The 13,754-nt window shown below is 55.2% G+C and overlaps 1 protein-coding gene across 2 annotated transcripts; it reads right to left on the reverse strand.

Annotated features, from left to right (window-relative positions):
• Positions 1-933: 933 nt before the first annotated feature.
• BAP1 (BRCA1 associated protein 1) lies at positions 934-12,982 on the reverse strand. Of its 2 annotated transcripts, none has more exons than XM_054076997.1 (17): positions 12,861-12,982; positions 10,276-10,305; positions 10,126-10,180; positions 9,276-9,408; positions 8,811-8,930; positions 8,263-8,324; positions 8,047-8,189; positions 7,115-7,193; positions 6,248-6,371; positions 5,800-5,917; positions 5,236-5,417; positions 4,761-4,894; positions 3,699-4,171; positions 3,466-3,572; positions 2,565-2,657; positions 1,953-2,025; positions 934-1,661 (listed from the first exon to the last, which is right to left on the reverse strand). In XM_054076997.1, exons 1-17 carry the CDS (start codon positions 12,895-12,897, stop codon positions 1,528-1,530), a joined length of 2,097 nt encoding a protein of 698 aa, XP_053932972.1. In that variant the 5' UTR covers positions 12,898-12,982; the 3' UTR covers positions 934-1,527. The 2 variants fall into 2 exon arrangements, with proteins under 2 accessions (XP_053932972.1, XP_009567655.1); XM_009569360.2 differs by having other exon boundaries at positions 3,412-3,572.
• Between the last annotated feature and the right edge of the window lie 772 nt (positions 12,983-13,754).

Genomic DNA, 13,754 nt, shown 5'->3' on the forward strand with positions numbered 1-13,754 from the left:
CCTTTCCTACCCTGTCAATAAATTGAGTTTGACTCCACCAGCATTGCCTTAACATGGTGGTATTGCAATCCCCATTACCTCAAGTGTTCAGCACCACAAGAGAGCTGCCAATGGGGACGTGGCCCGGAGCAGGGATTCAGTGCTCCCAGCCGCACACACACCTCTCACTTGGCTGGCTGTTACAGGATAGCTTTATTCCTTCAGGCATATCCGTTATTTACAGCACTTGATATTGGACACAGCAAGAGACAGAAGGGCTTTCTTCCCTTCAACAAATACCAAAAAAACCAATTTCATTTCATGACAAAGATCTGTACAAATTTGCACATTTGCAAACTCGCTGCTCTCCTGGGCAGCTCCACCCCTTGGTCCAGCTCCACCTCAGGACCTCAGCAGAGCGGTGCTGACCTTTGGCTACTGAGACCTGGCCGGGCTGCTGGGGACAGGCAGGAGAAGACCATGGAGGCAGCAGAGGAGAGGCAGGCCAGGCCCTGCTGCAGTAGAAAACCAGCGAGCAGCTTGGGCAGGAGAAGCAGCTTTGGGATCCCTCACCTCTGCAGTCCCTGTCCCGCCTTGAGCATTACAACCACTGTCACCTCTCTCCCCCCAAGCCGAGAGGCTTCAACAAGGGCACCAAGTGACTCCACGTCTGGTGTCCACCCCAGTGCCATGCCCAGCAGCACCAGGGCCACACTATGAACTTTGTCTTTTCATAACACACAGGGTTTCTTGGGCCTGGAGCAGCCCTATGTGACCCACAGGCACTGCCAAGGCCACAGAGCTGGTCCCTAGGAGAGCAGCCATGGCAGCAGAGCCACGTGCCGCCCGCCAGCACCACCGCAGAGGGCTGGGCACAAGGCCCGGCTCCAGGGATAAGCCCACCCATCCTCTCCTGGCGAGAGAGCTGGCAAGGCCCACAGGGGAACATGGCCACGTGTGGGCCAGCTCTGAGCTGCACAGTGCAGCCCGGGTGGATGCAGGAGAAGGGGCTCTGTACAGAAGCCACCTCGCTCAGCGGCGGCCAAAAGGTGGGTCAGAACCACAAACAGATTTGGGGAAGGGGAGGAATAGAAATCAGTCACAAATGTCCTGGGGAAGCACAGAGCTGGAGGCCTGGACACAGGAGGACACAAGCCACAGCCAGCTGCAGCCACCGCAGCCCCACGTCGGCATCACCTGCAATTCCCACAATGTTAAACCTGCCCCGGGCCGGGTGGGCTCTTCCCCTCCTGTCACAGTCCTCAGATCCAGGCCCATGGCATCCATGTGCTGCGGTGGCACAGTCAGGCAGCTGGGCACTCGGGCTCGCCTTCTGCTGCAGGGAATGCCCTCAAGACAATGCGTTTCCATCTTTCACAACTCAGGCTCAAGAGGAAAATCCGATTTCTCTTTCTCCTCAGGCTCCACCTTGGCCAAGGGCTTGTCACTGCAGTCCCTCTTCCCTGGGCAAAGGGTAACACAGATCCAAGTGCCACTGCCCAAAGCCACAAAGCCCAGCTCCTCCTTCTCACAGTCCTGACCCTCACGCTACTGCCGCTTGGCTTTATATGGCCGGGAGCGTTTCCGGCGGTCCGGCTTCCTCTGCTTGTGAAGACGGCCGATGCTGACGCCCTGACGCCTGCGGACGGAGATGTTCTGCTCCACCAGGCTTGCCAGCATGCCTGCAGCGGGGAGAAGCAGACAGACATGTCCCTGCACTGGTATAATCCTGCCTGGGTGCAGCCCTCCCTCTCTCACCCGAAATTCATCATCAGTGGGATTCTCCTGGGACTACAAAATCCTAAGGACACAGAGTGGAGACGTGCAGCACCCCAGACTGAGCCCTACCTCGTGCCCAGACCTGGCAGATCCAGGAAGCAGGGCAGGGCGAGCTTCCCAACCGCAGATCTGCCACGCTCAGTGCGGCTTCCCGGCCGCATCCAAACCCCATCGGCAACACAGCCACAGCTCACCTTCTTGGGCCAGCATGGAGATGAAGGTACAGATGAACTCATCGTAGTTGTGGGTTCTCCTCTGGTCATCAATCTACAAAGAGATGACAAATCCACACACAATCCACAAACAGGTGGCAGGGGGAAAGGAGAGCTCAAGGCTAATGGGACAAAGAACCAGCGTGCCTGGCCCAACTCACAGGTCAAAGTGAGCGGAGCAGGAAGGGACCCACCTCGCAACCCAGCTCAGGCCAGTGCACAACTGGGACAGTCTCCATCCCAGTTCAGATTTTTTGCACAAAGGGCAGCTGTGAAGAGGTGGGGGTGGGCAGGGGAGGAATCCTGCCAGGCTTTGGGGCAAACACTCCCTCCTTCCTGCAGTAGCCCAGCTGCAGTGTTCCACCATCTTCCTCAAGCGCGTTAGCACTGCCCAGGGAATTCGGTTTGTCTGGGCAAGAGCTCTGCCCTGCAGTGCTGCTTGGTAATGGGGAAAAGGACCCCGAGTGCTTCCCATCACTGCTCTTAGTGGAACCACTCTCCCTCCACTTTGACAGAGAGAAGTCTCCAGGGAGCCAAAGCAGCAATGCAAACAAGCCTTCAACAAACACACCTCGAATGAAACAATTCACACACCTTGAATTTCTTCCTCTTCTCCACCTCTTCCTTCAGACAGGCCTCATAGTTCGCAATCTCTGCCTCCACGCACTTCAGCAGTGCCAGCAGCTCCTGCCAGGATCAAGCAGAGCAAACGTGAGCAGATGGAAGCCCGTTGCAGCCCAGGAACCAGCAGGGTGAGCTGGTGGGTGTTCCTCTCCGAGCTGGGAAAGGGAGGATTCATGAAAAAAAAAAAAAGAAAGAAAGGATTGAACAAAAAAAAAAAAAAAAATGCTTGCCAGGGGCAACAAAAAAAAAAAAAAAGAAGAGATCAGTTACTTGTAGGAAATTTCTGACTCAGAGGGCAATTCCATCAGCCGGTGCTACGGGCAGCCCCAGGGGAGCGGGGCTGTGCCCAAGCCTGTCTCAGCCCCACATTCTCTGGGACAGGGGGAAGCATTGCCTGCATGCCCGAGAAATGCCCCAATACTCTTCTCAATAACAAACCCTGAAGACTTCCCTTTTGAGTAAAAGAGTTTCTAGCTGGCTCTCCTCCAGGGAGCTCTTGTTGCGCTTGTGTTGCCTGACCCTGGACCCAGCAGCAAAGACAGTAGGCTGGGATTTAGGGGTGCAGGCTCCAAAGGAGAGCCCAACACGCCAAACTTCTCAGCTGTGGGAGACAGCAGCTCTGCCCGCTGCCCAGGCAAGTACCCCCGAGACGACGCAAGGCACAAACCCTGCTCTGCCCTGTGCCTCGAGGGACGGCTGTGGCGACACGCGAGCGGGACAGCGTGCACATGCGGTTCGGTCACTGCCAGCGCTGCTGCTTCTCTGGGTGAGCACAGGGAGCTCCACGTTCCCAGGGCTGTCACAGCACAAAACTCACCTTGGGAGAATACTTTTCCCCCCCAGGGTGATCACTGGTCCTGCCAAGTCCCACCTTCTCTTTGCTGTCACTGGCCTCACTGCCCTCCTTCTCGTCCAGTTTGATTGTGACCGGGGCCTCTTCACCGGGTTTGATGGAAGGAGGGGAGCTTTTCCCCCCATCTGCACACAGGGGAAGGAGGGGTTAAGAGTCATCACAAAGGATGGGTGCCCACTCCTGAAGTCAAAGGACACTGTCCCGTCACCACAGGGGAGATGCCATCCCCTCAAAAGCTGGCGAGCACCCACCTGCAACAGCCAGTGGGCAGAACACGCCATCCTCCGTGAGGTGCAGCAGCCCGGTGCTGATAACAGGCCCCAGGTCCCTAACGGCCCGGTTATAGCGCATGCAGTCAACACGCAGCAGGCCGTCCTCCTCGCCAAAGAGCACCTTAGAGATGTGGGAGGTGACAGGGCTGGAAGGGCGCGTGGGGTTGGCTGAGCGGATGGGAGAGCGCAGTGGGGAGTTGAAGGCACTGCCGATCTCAGAAGCGGTGTCTGTGCTCTCATTGCTGGGGGTGGGAGAGGGCTGGGAGTGCGTGACCACTGCCACGGCGGCGCCCCCACCGCTCGTCTTGATGGACAGGGGAATGGAAAGATCCTTTTGAGATTCCTTCAGCTTCTCAGCCAGGACGTTGATGGTGTTGGGCTGGAGGACGGAGAGCTGGCCATCTGCAGCCCCTGCCACGTGCTCTTGCTTCACCTGCCCTTTCCTTTTGTACCTGCCCAGGAACACAGCACAGGGGGTGAGAAGCTGCTGGAAGGAGGTGGGGGCCTGAAGGAGGTGAGGGCCTAAGGCAGGCACTGCCAGCTCTGCGCTCAGGATGGGATGAGGCAGGGCCTGAAACATTTCTAGGTTGCCCCCACTCCCAAAACCTTCTCTAGCAGCACCCAACTCCACTGAACCACTCGGCTGCCAGTACCCCTATGCAGCTGGGGGGCACAGGGTGCTGTGTACCCCAACTCTTCTTTCAGAAGCCCCAAAAGCAGCCTCTCTGTGACCCTCCCTTCCCAACCTCCACAACAGTCCGAGTGCACCAACACTGTCACCAAGAGCCAATCTGGCAATTGGCACTGGGAACAGGGGTTCCCCAGAGCCTGCTGCCAACACAGCGCAGAGAACTCGGGGCTGATTGTGAAGAGCTACAGAAGAGCTTCACAAAATCCAGTGAGCAAACGGTAAAATAGGAGGCAAGGAGGAAAACAGCCCTAGTGGCACACACAGGTGGTATCTCAAACTCCAGAAATATCTGGGAATCACATCCTACAAATATCAGCCCCCTGCCCATCACCCTTGGCTTAAACCATCACCTGATGGCTGTGTTGGTGTTACGAACTTCCTCCTCATCATCATCATCGTAGTCGTCCTCATCATCTGAGTACTGCTGGTGCTGCCGGACTGGGACTCGGCTGCGACCCACTCCTGCCGCAAGGTCTTCCTCCTCCTGCAAAACACAGTTGCTGATGGCCTGCTGGCAGCAGGGCAAGGAGGAAGAACCCAGTGGACATGTCCCCTGCCCAGCAAGTACCAGGGCTTGCCCCTTCTGAGAGACAGGGGACTCTTCCCTGCACTTGCTCAGCTGACCCACATTAATGCTAACTTCTTTTGCCAGGTCAGTCTATTTACCCTCTCTCCTTCCCGCTGGGGTTAGCGCAAGGCAGGCCAGTTGCGAGGCAGGGGAAGGGTTTAGACCATCTGACAGCTATCATCCCACAGAGATGAGGGACTGCAAGCAAAAAGCTCAGCTTGAGTCAGGCATGCTGCTAGCCTGGAGCTCCGGCCTACCTGCATGGGGGATTTGGCGTAGTTGTGATTATCCAGGAAGGCCGGCAACCTCTGCACAATGGGGTTTGCTGGAGGCGCCCCGTTGATACTGCTCGCTGATGTCTTTGCCACCACTTTGGATTTGTTGGGTTGGCTCTGTGTGGCTGCAGCATGGCCATGGCTGGCAGGCTCATCAGTGCCATCTGTCATACAAGCACAGCACAGCCTTTCATGACCAGCACCACCACTTTTACTGAATGCCTTCTACCACCCTCTGCCCACCCAACACAAGAGAAGAGCTTTTACACTCCAGCAGACCACCACACCCACTTCCCATTCCACCTCCAGCTGTCACCAGTGTCTGCAAGCTTAAGCCCTCCCATTTTTAAGGTCTGTGTCACTCCAACACTTCTCCTGGGCACAGAGGCACCTATCACACGCCAGCACAGAGCTGGGCTTGGAGGAAAGAAAGTGGAGCTGACCATAAACATGCCTCAAACTCCAGGTCAGCGGCCACCATCACCAACCTAAGCTTGTTCCACAACAGGCCAGGCTGGCGGCAACACTGCTCCTATAGGGTTCTACCTGGATGGGTGCTCTCTGGAGTCACGGTCTTGCTGCTGGCTGGCTTTGCCTCTTCAGGAGGCTGAGATTCCTGAGACTTCTGGGTCTGGATCAGCTCAGGCTGAGTTACTCGGATAAGCTTGAAGACAAATGACAGACAGAAACTGAGTGCTGGACTGGGATGACCCGAACCACATATTCCCTATTCGAGCACTGCAGAAGAAATCATGAGGGCAAGCCAACCACTGACCACCCATGTGCACAATTACTGACTACGCCATGGATAACCTCCCAGAAAAGCAGCAAGCGACCAAGTAGCAAGGCTGGTTATCTCCTCTTCCCAGGAGACATTTCCCAAGGCAAAGAAAAGGACCCCAAATCCAGGCCCTCGCAGCACATGGAGATGCTCTGAAAATAGAGCCTATGCCCACCCCAGGCTCGCAGTCACTCAGGGCCTGGGCTGTCCTACCTGCTGCAAGGCCTCCAGCACAGTCTGGCGGTTCATCTTCAGGACGTGCAGTTTGGACTCGTACTTCATCCTCCGATCAGGCACCACCGCCATCAGGTTGAAGCGGATGTCGTGGTATGGTTCCCTGCAGGACAGGACAGCAGACATCAGCCGCGGGCTGGCACTGGAAAGCCCATCTCCCAACACAGGGGGTGAGGCGGCTGCTAGCCACACCCCGCACACCTCCTGCAGGCTCTTCCCAGGCAGCGCCTCCCCTGCCAGGGCATTTAACACCAGCACACAGGAGGCTTTTCCCCCCAAACCAAGTCAATCTCACGGCGGATGAAGAAGCGGAGCAAGGTTGCTTCAGCCACAACACAAAACACCCTTCACAGAGTCACAGATCAGTTGAGGTGGGATGGGACTTGTGGAGCTCATCTGCTCCACGCCCATGCTCCAGCAGAGTCACCCGGAGCTGATTGCTCAGGATCACATCCAGATGGCTTCCGAGTATCTCCAAGGATGAAGACTCCACAACCTCTCTGGACAACTCGTGCCAGTGCTCAGTCACCCTCACGCCCAAGCATCCAAGAGTCTACCTCAAGACAAGAAGCACCACTCCTTCTCCTACGGACTTGAGCCAAGAGGGACCTGATCTGGCCGCTCTTACTCTGTGTGGCCATTTGCAGGGACTCTGCCTCGCACAGAGTGCAGCTTCTCTGCGTGCTCAAAATGCAGGCAAATTGCAGGCAAGGAGGCAGCGTACCAGCACTCCTCCCAGGCAACATTCTCCATCTCTGCTTCCACAACTCATCGCACAGAGACCAAAGCAGAAATAATCTCAGGTAAGAATGGCAAGGGATCAGTCACCGTGGCCGGGGACATTACCCTGCAGTGGCCAGGCCGATGCGCTCCATGATTACTCTCCTGGCTTTGTCCGTCCATTCCTCATCATCAGCCCACGGCCCTGTGGTAACGATAAAGAGCTGGAATTAGCAAGGCAAGCCAAGGCTCCTGCTTCAGACTCAGAGCAGATCCTGCCAGCCCCATGAGAGGCAATCTCACAGCTCCCTTACCAAGGAGCAAGTCAAGAAGATCCCTGGGAGGCAGAAGGACAATACTGTCAGCCCAGATGTAGAACTCCCTGCCTCTGCCTTGCAAACAGAAAACGTGAGTCATCTCAGGGCAGAAAGGTAAGTTTTGAACCCTACAGACCACAAGAGATTCACAGGCTCTGGGAAATCCAAGAAATCCAATGAAATCCTAGGTCTTGCTGGGATCCACCTGCCAGTGGATCTGGTGCCATGCTTTAGAAACCCAGGTACACGAGGTGGGTACCTTGCCAAAGGGCCCAGCAAAAGCAAAGTCCTAGCATGGATAAATAAGTAAAAGGCAGAACTAGCGGTCAAGTTGTAAGAGAAGGGAGTAACCCAAGTGACCTGCTGGGATCTCTGTTAGGACCTTGTGCCTCAACACACAGCGGTTATTTGGCACAAGGAGAGGGTAAGGAGGATACAAATGCTGCTTGCGATAACAAGTTATTTTAGAGCTGCAGAAGGACCTCGTGACCCTGAGCAACTGGGGAGGAAAATGGCAAAGCCGGAAAAATGATGCAATGCATTTAGAAATAACTGCCTTCCACGCCCAGCGCACAGGCTCCAAAATGAGCTAACAAAACTCAGGACAAATCTAGGAGGCACTGGCGTGATTCTACCCAAACATTAGCCTGTGCTTAGTGGCAATGGAAAATAAAACATACGTTTGGACACACCAGGGTGTCTATTTGACAGTTCATTGAGCAGGGACAGGCAGGCTCTTACCATGGTCAATGGGATAGACCTTCAGCCCGTCCAGCTCAAACAGCCGTCCCTTGATGGGGACATAACTGACAAAATGAAAAGCTTCCATGGTTCGCACAGCACTGATTCCATTCTGCTTCTCCGGCAAGTGGCGTGGCTCTGGCCTGCAAGGGCAAGAGGTTAGTGTAAAGTCTGCCTCCTCCAGCAAACGTGAGCTCAAGACAACCCGTCACTCACCTGGCATGGCTGTTGTGGGCCTTGGCCAGCTCCGGGGCATTGCCGATGGCATAGCCTTTGCTCTGTAGTCACAGCAAGAGAGAAAATAATTGTGAAGGGACATGAAACAAAGAAAATGCTTCACCCACCAACTCCCGACTCCCTCCATCCATACACAGGACTGGAAGAACAACTTTCAGGCACAGACTTTCAGTCTCCGAGTTACAAGACAAAAAGTATAAACTATTTCTACTAAAGAAACTACAGTTAGAAAGAAACACAGACTTTGAGATAGGCGCAAAGGGAGGAGACAGGACTTTTGGTCACTGACTTAGAGAATGGAACTTGTCCAATAGGACAGAAGGCCAAGGACTGTGCCCAGTGTAAGGGGACCAAGGCCCTGAGCAAGACAAGGCAGGAAGACCGCAGCCAAGAGGCAATACTGATGCAGTGTGCCGCCATGAGGGTCTGGAAAGGAGCCAGCTCGTTACAGCATCGTCTCAAGAGTGGAGTGAGAGGCAGATTCCCACGCGCCACCGATGCACAGCCCTGCATGCCCCTGCCCCTACCTCAGGGCTGAAACCTTTGGTGAAATCCTTCATGCGGCTCAGCGTGGGGCCCAGGTCGACATTGTTGCAGTTCAGGAGGACGCTCAGCAGGGCATGGGTGGCACAGGAATTGGGGATCAGCTGGAGGGTGACACAAGCACCATCTTAAGCAGCAGGAACAAGACAACCCTTCAACAACACCTCGGAGTCGACAATAATCAATTGAAAAGTACTGACGCACAAACCACTTATGAGAGCAGCCACTTGACCTCAGCTCTCAGTGAAGGGAAGGGGTCAGTCTCGTTCTCTGAGCCACACCGAACCCCCACAAGCATCTGCTCACAGCCCTCACTGAATTCCCACCAACCTTAAGCTCAGGAGAGAGACTCCCAGGAAAGAGGAGCCAAGAACACTGCAGCCTCTCAGCACCATGTTGCTTCCTTGAGGTGTCACACCCCTCCCCCTTTTTCCTCGCCTCCAGCCTACCTGGTGAGCAAAGAACATGTTATTAACGATGTCATCGTCGATCACCGACGTCTCATCCACCAGGGTAGAGACCTTCCGGCGTGACCTGCGCTCCTCAATCCACTTGAACAGGAAGATGAACCCATACACAGGGCTGCAGAGAGAATTCAGCAGCTCTATGGTTTTAAATGGACCACATCACTGGGGTTTCCCTGCCCAGCACCAGAAACCTTCTGTTTCAAACCATGGGCAGAGCAAAGACAGAAAGAACGAGCCAAACCACCATCCCTATCCTTCTGGATGTGACTAACCCTGCCACAGGTGTCCCAGCGCCACATTACCCAGGACACTCTCCTGCACTGTGCTCAAACAATCAAACTTGAAAACTTTGGAGACTGACAGACCTTAAGAGTCTCCATACAAAATGGAAATGAGAGGCGAAATTCACCTCAGGACACTGATCGACCTGCAGAATACTGCCTGGCCACCAAAAGATCCTTTCTTTTAAACATATGTTTTGTTCATTTTCAAGGAGTTCAGACAATGGCTTTTAAGAGACAGCCTCAAAGCCATTTCAAAGCACTGAGACAGAGAGAAAGCCCAAGCTGCAAGCACACCAGTTGGCACTGCACCTCTCCATGGAGAAAGGGAGATGAATCCCTTGAAGCCTGTCCCCCACCTGGCCCACAAGGTCCTCCTCAAGGCATGAGATAGCCCACCTGCCCCAAACCTGACAAAGCACTCTTGGTTCACCACTTTCAAAGCTGACTGGCAAGCTCCCACAGGCCCTTCTGAATGCCTGGCAATGAGTTCCTGGGCCCACAGACACATTCTGAGTAATAAAACTGATGCTTTCACGCCTGTGACTTACCCTTGGCATTTGCTCTGCAGATCATAAATCTCTTCAACCTGCACGCCCTTGACCCCTGCAAACAAAAGGGCAGAGGCTGGTGTAAAGCCTAGCAGAAACGACAACTCCCGAAGAAAGACATCTCTCACCAGGAAGGTTTCTTGTACTCACCAAAATCTTCAACCAGGAGTGTGAAAAGACCTAAAATGAACAAAACCAATACATTACTTCTGTCTGAAGAAAGCAGAGAGGAACCCTGCTCCCACCAGGTCCCAGAGGTCCCACATGTTCCCAGGCCACGGTGCACCCAGATCATGATGACCCCTCAGCAGCAAAGCTCTTGAAATCTTGGCTCACTATAGAGGTGGCAGACTCCCTTCTTCCCTCCATCCCCACTCATCATCCTCTTCCTCAAGAGGACGTGAACCAGGTCCACCAGGTCCACCTTCCGCGTCCTGACCCACTGCAAATGACCTGCCAAGAAGCAAATCTCCACCATGAAGAGGAGGGAGCACCTAAACAACACACACGCTTCTGACTGGAAGGAAATGCAGCTGAACAGATCACAGGGTATTTCAAAAGAAGATAATTTATATTCTTGTTAGGGAAAGACAAGACAGCAAAAGGAAAAGCAGCTCACAGCAACAGGGCTGTGAGGAAAACCAAGAGATGAATGCCTTTTCTTCATTTCCCTCTCTCCTGGGGAACCAAATCCAAGAATCTGTCTCCAAAATTCTCGTTACAGGGGGACATAACCAGGGATTACAGGCACAACAGCAAAGAGACTGAAGGTTTATTACACCTCTGCAACCGAGTAGCAGCTTCCGTTAGGATGCTGAAGCAAAGGCAGTCAGCCCAATTTTCAGGCAATGCCTCTGCAAGCAGAGTTAGTGAGCTCGAGACCAGAATAATAAGTCTGCTTCTTTCATTCCCATGTAAAAGCTGCTGAAAGCCTGGGAGGAAGTACAAGGAATATAAATAAGAAGGATTCATCCCCCAGGAACATCTATGTAAGCAAAGGATTTAAGGAACCTAATGTAAGTGGCTCAGTCAAGAAAGGCAGAGCCCAAGTGGCTTCCGCACCAAAGTTAAAATGACTAAAACAGGGAGGAAATTTCTGGAAGCAAAACAACTTTGTTAATTTAGCAGAAAACATCTTATTTCTTACAAAACTGTCAGTGGGAAGAAAAACGCTATGGAAATAACATGTTTCCATCCAGTGACAGCCTCCTCACCACCCACCGCTGCTACTCCAAACCCTGGCATCTTTCTGACAGAGATGGCTTTCCTCAAAGTACTCAGCACCATGGACGGCGATGTCAACATCAACAGAGACCTCAGGCAGCGCCGCAGCCTCGCTGCCTTCTTGTCAGCAGCCCCCGAAAGGGCAAGCTGTCCTTGCAGAGCATGGAATTATAGAATGGTTTGGGTTGGAAGGGACCATAAAGCCCTCTTCAGCACCTTCCTGGACTCCCTGGGGGTGACGGTTTGATCCACTCATTCAGCAGCAAAGCCATGGCAGGATGTGACAGCCACAGGAAGCAGATACCACCCTCACGTGCTCCCAAGTGACACAGGCTGTTCAATTGCCCTCAAAACTCTGGAGCAATCACCAGTCAGAGCTGTTCTTGTTGGAAGGGGTGCTCTCTATGCACTCCTCTCCCTGGATTTCAGTAATATTTCTGTGTGTTTTTGAAAACAACAGGAATGCTTCATGCTACACCCGCGTGGCATTTGTTTTTCATGGAGATCCCTGGGTTTATAGCTCACACGCAGCGCAGTGTCTGGGGTACCTCATACAGTGCTACCAGAGACCAGGCGCCATCCTGAGCCTTCACAATGCTCCTGCAACCCCGTTCACCCTATCCCACCCCTACACCCAGCCTCCCAATGTCCCCTTTTCCACATGCGCTGCACACCCACGGCCTCTCCCTAACCCCAACGGGCTATGTCCCACACACCACAACCCATACAGCCCCCTCTCCTGCAGGCCACACATTACTCCTGCCCCACACACCCCTACACCCTCACCGGTGCTCTCAGCCCTCCGCCTGTGCCCCAGACACCCCTTTACTGGGTACCCCTCTCTCAACGCCTCACCCCAAGCCCTACTCCCACCCTAAACACGGGTGGGAGCATCCCTCCCTCTAGGCCTGCACCCCGCAACCTTGTGTATGCACTCCAAGCCTCCCACCCCTAAATTTCACCATCACCCCTGGCCTGCACGCCCTGAGCCCCCCAGGCTCTCGGTCTGCTCCTCTGAGTCCTCAAACTCTTTCCTGCTCCTGTGAACCCCCCTAGTCTGCCCTCATGACCACCCCTGGCCTGCCTCTCAGAGCCTTCCACCCTCCTGAGGCCCCAGCCTGTCACTCAGAGCCTCCCAGGTCCCCCAGCCCCCCGACTGTCCCTCAGAGCTCCACAGCCCCTGGCCCTCCTGAGCCCCCCGATCCCCCAGGCGTAGTCCCCGAGGTCCCCGGCCTCTCAAGGCCTTCCAGCATCCTAGGCTGCTCTCCTGAGCTCCCCTAACCTCATCCTGCTCCTCAGAGCCTCCCACCCAGCTCTCCTGATCCCCCACAACTCCCAAGTCCCTGGCCAGTCCCTCACAGCCTCTTACCTTGCCCTCTTGAGCGCCCTCGATTCACTAGCCCGGCCCTCACGGCCCGTCAGGCCCCGGCCTCCCCGATCTCCCAGCCCCTTCCACCTCCCCAGCGCAGGCCTGGCCTCCACCCCGTCTCCCGGAGCTGCCCCTGGCTCACCAGGATCGCTCTCGAGCTCCAGCCAGCCCTTATTCATCTTCCCGCGGGCCTGGCCCCGCCGCCATGTCCGGCCCCGCCGCCCGCCCCGACTGCGGGCCCCGCCGCCCTCCCCAGAGCATTATCACCGCGCGACGCCTCGTGACGTCATCGCACCGCGCCGAGACCCGCCGCCACCGCCCTGCCAGCCGGCTAGGTGCGTCATCTCCATGCGCGCTATCAAGTGACGTCATCGCGCCGCGCCAGAGCGGGGCCGGGGGGTGGTGCCAAAATGGTCCCGAGGGGCGTGGAGGTACGGTGGAGGAGCTAAAAAGGTCCCCCCTGCCCTAGGGCTTTGTGCAGTGTATGGACAGGCTGGATCCATGGACAGGCTGGATCCTTGGGCTGAGGGGCAGGAAGGCTCTGCAGAGATGTCTGGCCAAGTTGCATCCATGGATGGAAGGCAGGAAGGGTCTGCAGAGCGATGTGGCCAGGCTGGATCCATGGGCTGTGACCAACAGTCTGAGGTTCAACCTGACTGAGTATCGGGTCCTGCGCTTTGGCCGCATCAACCCCCTGCAGCACTCCAGACCTGGGGAGGAGCAGCTGGAAAGCTGTCCAGTGGGAAAAGGACCATGGGCATGCTGGTCTGTGACAGCTGAACATGAGCCAGCAGTAGCCAAGGAGGTGTGGCCAGCAGGAACAGGGAAGGGATTGGGATCCTGCGCCTGGTGCTTGTGAGGCTGCACCTCGAATCCTGGGTTCAGTTTTGGGCCCCTCACTACAAGAAGGAGATCGATGGGGTGGAGTGTGTCCAGGGAAGGAGAACGGAGCTGTTGAAGGGACTGGAGCACAAGCCTTATGAGAGGCGGCTGAGGGAACTGAGGTTGTTTAGCCTGGAGAAAAGGAGGCTGAGGG

This window comes from Cuculus canorus, chromosome 11 (assembly GCF_017976375.1).
Source record: "Cuculus canorus isolate bCucCan1 chromosome 11, bCucCan1.pri, whole genome shotgun sequence".
NCBI classification, from domain to species: domain Eukaryota; kingdom Metazoa; phylum Chordata; class Aves; order Cuculiformes; family Cuculidae; genus Cuculus; species Cuculus canorus.

What these genes read in the sequence shown, in the direction of transcription:
- BAP1 (XM_009569360.2), bottom strand. Translation starts at nt 12,897, where the DNA reads ATGAATAAGGGCTGGCTGGAGCTCGAGAGCGATCCTG. An exon ending in GCCCACAACAGCCATGCCAG is followed by an intron (nt 8,190 to 8,262) that starts GTGAGTGACGGG and finishes TTGCCCTTGCAG; the next exon opens with GCCAGAGCCACGCCACTTGC. An exon ending in AACACCAACACAGCCATCAG is followed by an intron (nt 4,172 to 4,760) that starts GTGATGGTTTAA and finishes GTTCCTGGGCAG; the next exon opens with GTACAAAAGGAAAGGGCAGG.